The sequence below is a fragment of the Phyllobates terribilis genome, unplaced genomic scaffold (assembly GCF_046119375.1).
Source record: "Phyllobates terribilis strain yellow unplaced genomic scaffold, ASM4611937v1 Scaffold_2__4_contigs__length_985480577, whole genome shotgun sequence".
Taxonomy (NCBI): Eukaryota; Metazoa; Chordata; class Amphibia; order Anura; family Dendrobatidae; genus Phyllobates; species Phyllobates terribilis.
The window spans coordinates 689078062-689084061 of NW_027362762.1; the positions used below are offsets into that span (position 1 = coordinate 689078062).

A 6000-nucleotide genomic window follows, 5' to 3' on the forward strand; every position below is an offset into this window, starting at 1 on the left:
GTTTAGTTTTAACAAGTAGAAAGACCTAGATTTGAGAAGTTGGGAAGCCCCTTGAGTTAAAATAACCACAGGGTGGGGAGATTCCTGGTTCAAATGTCTACATTGTGGGAAGATATTAATGTTGCGTAGTAAGTATTCATTTAATAAATACCTTTCGACTTATTGATGCAAAATTGAAAACTCATTTGCATAGGACATGATATTTTGGAAATGATGGAAGGTTATGTATATTGTGTCAGACAAGGTCTAACTTTGTTTTTTTTATTTATTGTTTTTTTTTACTATAGGTGCACTTCAGTATCATCCTGGGTCCCAACACTACAGTCCATGCCTCAATTTACCTTTGCATGTTTCTGTGGTCTTCATGGGTTCTGCAAAATGAAGCCAAAGAAAGAGGAATCGCAATCTGAACAGGAGACTTCAGTATGAGGGACACAGGCTTCCTTCTCAGGGATCAATCAGTCAGCGGTTTGGAGGGGTCTTTGTGCCAATAATTATGTAGGAGGTCATCCGATACCAGTACAGTACAGGCTGAGATAGCAAGCAATGTATTGCTGGAAATCAATTTCTGGCATCCAGAAATGATGGATGTAAATACGTGCTGTTCCCTTTGTGAGGGAATTGAAAATGTAACAAATAACACTGCAATAATGCCATGACAGCAACTTATAGCCTGAAAAGCTGACAATCTAAAATGAGGATTTAAATGAAAAATGAATGTATGTTAACTTAAAACTACCTATCTCTAGTTTTGTCCCGAACTGTTCATGACGAAATTCCTAGCCATCACAGAGAAATGACCTAAATGTGTCATCCAGATACATTTTTTGTTTATCTGGACTTGAACCAGCACCAGGGTATCCTGCATTTAATACCCTCATTGCCTATTTCAGTCAGATGGTGACAGAAGCATGTACACGTGTAGCACTTACAAAGTTCGTATCTTATGCTGGTGGACCAGTGGTTATGAGCCAGTAAGCATGAAGTAAGCAGGGATGGTACAATGTTAGCGCACAATGTCTTCACATTAAAGGGAATCTGTCACCAGGCTTTTGCCACCTAATCTGAGAACATCATTATGTAGGGACAGAGACCCTGATTCCAGTGATGCGTCACTTACTGGGCTGCTTGCTGTAGATTTAATGAAATCACTTTTATTAGCTGGAGATTATCACTAAAGGACTAGTAAACGGACTACCATGTAGTCCTCTATATTCATGGGCTCTATATAACCCTGTCACTGATTGTTAGCTTTCTGTCTATGCACAGTGTACACAGAAAGCTGCCAGTCGGTGGTGTGAGGGGGGTTAAACAGAGCTCAACATTCAGAAAACTGGTAGATCTGCAGCAGATAAAATGATTGTTTTATCAAAACCGCAGCAGTGATACTGGAATCAGGTTCTCTGTCCCTACATTATGCTGCTCTCAGAAGGAATAGCAACAACCTGGTGACATATTCCCTTTAAATAACCTTGGAGGTAGAGATGTAGCTTTTCTTAAAATCACAAAGATATCATGATGCAGAAAATGACACCTAACTATACAAATTCTCAATGGCTTCTGTTTTGGTAAATGCTAAGAGTTAAAGGGGTCGTCCGGCACCTAAAATGTATTTTCTAACTATCTATCCTTACACAATAATCAATTTTGTAATTTCCTTTATTACACAATTCCCTACATTTCTCCATATCTAACTAATCCCTAAATGTGTTTTTTTTTACTGTACTTCTTGTGACATTTTGTTTAAGAGGAGTCTCAAACAAGACGTCATAAGAGGTTACACCTGCACTACCCGCAGTGTCCATCGCTCCTTCTGGAACAGGACGTCACAGGGGGTAGTGCAGCAGTTACTTACTAGTTTCTTCCATCGCCGCCCTCTCTGAAGATGTCCTGGTTCTTGGGTGATGAACTCTGTGGGAGATGTGAGTGCAGCGCCGGCAATTTGCTTCTGTCTCAGCCGCCTGAAGCTTTTGTAACAGAAGACGTTGTCAGGGGGCAGTGATGGAAGCAGTGAGTCACACAAGTGCCCCCATACAGCTTTTAGCACCACCCTCAAACGAGTAGTCATCAGTTGGTGGCTCTGGTGTCACTGCTACTATTTCCGCCCCCTCCCAACGTCTTTCACAGTTGGAAGCTACGGCAGTAGCGGAGATAGAAGCTGAGTGCCGGTGCTGCACTCACATCAGCAACAGCGTCCTTTAATCTTCAAAGGGGGCAGCGATGTAAGAAACTAGTGAGTAACTGGAGTGCCGCCCAAAACTTCACAGAACTACAGTGAAAAACACATTTAAGGATTAGCTGAATAGGGAAAAGTGTAGGGAATTGTGTAATAAAGAATATTAGAAAAGTGGTTAGGGTGTGAGGATAGATAATTACAAAATACATTTTAGGTGCTGAACCACCCTTTTAACTTTCCCCATCATGATATCTTTCTTGTGTGTTAGTTCAAGAAAGGCTGGATCTGTCCATGTATAAATCTTTCTTTAAAATACATCATAAAATTACATTAAAACACAATATACAGAATAATATAATGCATATGACATGTTCATAGCATGTACAACCTGTATTCACACTTTGTATTCTTAACTTCTATTACAAGCATGCACATGTTTATTCAATCATTCCTAGGAGATATATAGCATGTCGATGACAACCTGCATTCTAATTACCAATTAGCATGTTCATTATTCCATTTACTGTCATCAATAATGAAAATTTAGCTAGAGACCAATGCTGCTAAGGTGTATTTTTTACTACATATAAGCCTCATTATTATTTTTATATACAGTAGAAATATTTAGCTTGTATGAAAAGCAAATATCTGTTAATTAAACTGAATACTATATATTCTGTACAAGATATAGCATATTAATAGTAGAATATAGAATATTTTTACATATAGAATAAGGTAAAATGAACATGTTTTATGTCCAGTATGGAGCCTCTGTCTATATTATATATAGTACTATATTTTATTAACACAGCTACAAATAAATGTCAGTTATATTATTATATTATATGTTTAAAGGGGTTGTCTGGTCTTAAGCTACAAGTCTGCAGTCACTCCATGTGATTGCAGACTTGTGAATCCTCACACTGCGCGTTTTGGAGATTCTCCGATGCTGGGAGCTGGTGGTAATGTGACCGCATATATGCGATTTGCGTACTTCCGGCCACATTCCTACTAGACTGTATCCGGCCTTGTTCAATTCACTTACATTGAACAAGGCCGTGCCCTTCTAGCTGGCACATGACTGCATGTATGCCAATCACATACTTACAGTCACCCTGTGAGGATTCACAAGTCTGCAGTCACATAGTGATCGGCCTCCCGCATCGCATCATCAAGTCTTAAATAAGACCCGGTAATGCGATACTCGGTACACTCTCCTCTAGAAGCAGTTCAGGAATAGTGCTATTCAGGGAGAGTTGATCTAGAAGGGAGAGTTTAGATTAGAGCAGGCATATAGGCAGTGTTTAATTGCTATTGCAGTACTTGTATACCACTGCTGCACCATTAAGACAAAAGTCCTTTTCAGGGTGACATATTGTCCTTTCTCTAGTAAAACTGCTGTTACCTGAAAACTGCAGTGGAGAGCTAGCTGGTGGAGGAGGGATAGTTTTGTATTAGAGGCATATAGGCAGGGTTTATTGCCTTAGAGTACGTTCACACGAACGCAAATGAGCTGAGGTGCAGGATTCATGCGAAATTTCAGCTGCGTGAGAGCCTCAACAAACACTGATCATGGGAACGTACCCTAAAAGTAGAGTAATACTCTAACAACATTGACCTGGGAGTCAGAGATGCGTCAAGGCGTCTTCCCCATGCTGTTCCTATTCCATTTGAGCTCTGTTTCCATCCATTTCAGTAATTTTTCTCCTGCCCCCGCAGCCCTCCTGTTAGGGTCTTCGGGAAAAATGCTCGAGTTTCCCATTGACTTGCATTATACTTGGTACTCGAGTCGAGCCCGTTCGAACGTCCAACCTGCTCGATTCGAGTACCGAGCACTGGAGCATTTTAGTGCTCGCTCATCACTAGTACAGATGTTTGGGCGGTATGAAGGATATTTATGAAGGACACTGTTTCAATTTTCTGATGTTGAACAGTCACATATTTTGTGTAAGTGACTTTATTGGGTAGACCTAGGCAGATGGGATGAAGCCACAAACTAGCTCATAGCTGGTGTAGAGTTTGGTTTGTGGAACACAAGATAAGGCGAATCTAAGAAAACATTTGCTTCTCTTAATGAATTTGGCAAATAATATTCCAGAGCTGCTTATTTATCCGTAGATTGGCCCTTTAAAGGGAATCTGACAGGTGATTTTTGTGTAGCACCCTGAGGACTCGGCTGCTACAGGGGTATTGCACCTCGACCCAGAGGTGTGGTATTCCACTCCCGGGTAAGGATGGAGTGTGGGACTGAGCTCAGTAGGCTGCATGCACTACATACATCCCATTTCCGGGGGACAGAACTACGGTACTCCCACCAAGTATATGTGCAGGTACGACAGCGTCTGTCCCTGGCTGGAGTGGGAGGGGGGTGGAACATCCCAGTAGTGTAGGGGCAGATAGGGGGAGTACTCTGGGTAAAGCTAGGAGCTCATTGGGTGCTAGTCACCTGGGCTCACACATAGAGGGAGTATATAAGGTGGGCACCATCTTAGAAGAGGGTCGAGTTCAGCCTGAGGAGGAGCAGAGCAGAGGAGCTCAGCCAGGAGGGCTGACTGGGAGCTGTGGCTCCAGTTGGGCCCAGCTCCAGAGCCAAGCCTGCAGAGGAGAGAGGAGAAAGAAAGGCCCAGAGTGGAAGACCAGAGGGAACCCTAAGAACCCAGAATCAGACCAAAAAGGGTGAAGGGTTGGCGGACACGGGTACCGGAACCCGAACTGGTGGAGGCCACTTATCCTCAGCCAGGAACCGGAGGTCGTGGTCAAGATTTGCCACGACCCTCACCAAATCCACCAGAAAGGCACACCAAGTATAGGGTCAGGGAACCCAGAGGAGGTTTGACCACCAAGAGACCCGAGGGAGCCGGCCAAAGGTGGATCCCTGGTGGGAACGGCCAGAGACAGAGAGAGAGAAGGGAGCTCAGGACCACGCTCCGGAACTGCCTGGGGGTTAGCCGAGTCCAGGACCTGGTGGACGCAGCACGGCTCGGGTGGTCACTCAAGGCCAGAGTGACGGAGAGAACACCCGTGAGTAAAAACCCTGAAACTGCATCTCCTGACTCTGACTCTTCTTACTGTACCGTCACAACCCCCATCATCTTCACCTGCTGCCCTGAGGCCATACCCCTCCCGTTGGGGGTTATAACATCATCGCTGCACCCATACCACCGGCCTCAGCGGACTGTTCTGCAGCGGCGGCTGCAAAGCTGCACTCAACGGGTGGCGTAGTCGACATCCAAGTTAACATCTACTGCCATAGACTGCCACTTAGTTTGACTCCCTGGGCACGGACCGGGTCACCGCCACGAGACTACAACCCTCAACAGATCCGGCTCCGGGTAAGCTCCCACGTGCGCAACGCAGTGCGACACAGGCCCAGGGGCGCGTCATTTGTGTATCATACTAATAGTATCCTGAAATAGGACTTGGGCAGCCCTTTCACAATATGTAACTTTTATTGCTGGACGTTGCCCCTTTGTGTTAGTGTAAGCCCCAGAAAAGTCATAGTTGCACACCGGCAAGTCAAGCATATATAAATGCGAAATTAATATTCACCTCTTCCCCCTCCCTTAATCCCGCCCACCCCTCTGCGTAGGCGTCTCTGATTCAGTCAGCCTTCCAGGGTTTAGAGGTGAATATTTACTTTGGGTTTACATACACTTGACTAGTTACTATCAGTGACGCCAGCGCAGAGGGGTGAGCGGGATTATGGGTGGTAGAAGGGATGAATATTCATTTCACATTTACATACGTGTTACTAGCCATTGTGCGAGTACAAATTTTCCTGGGCTTACAGCAACACAATGGGGCAATGTACAACAATAAAAATG

General features: G+C 44.2%; 1 protein-coding gene across 1 annotated transcript in view; it reads left to right on the forward strand.

Annotated features, from left to right (window-relative positions):
• Nucleotides 1-5659, forward strand: part of BLACAT1 (BLACAT1 overlapping LEMD1 locus) — a 56843-nt gene extending 51184 nt beyond the window's left edge. The window contains exon 3 of the mRNA XM_073666974.1: nt 288-5659. Within this exon, the coding sequence (XP_073523075.1) occupies nt 328-429 (102 nt within the window). The 5' untranslated portion in view covers nt 288-327 and the 3' untranslated portion in view covers nt 430-5659. The remainder of the gene's footprint in view (nt 1-287) is intronic.
• Nucleotides 5660-6000: the final 341 nt, after the last annotated feature.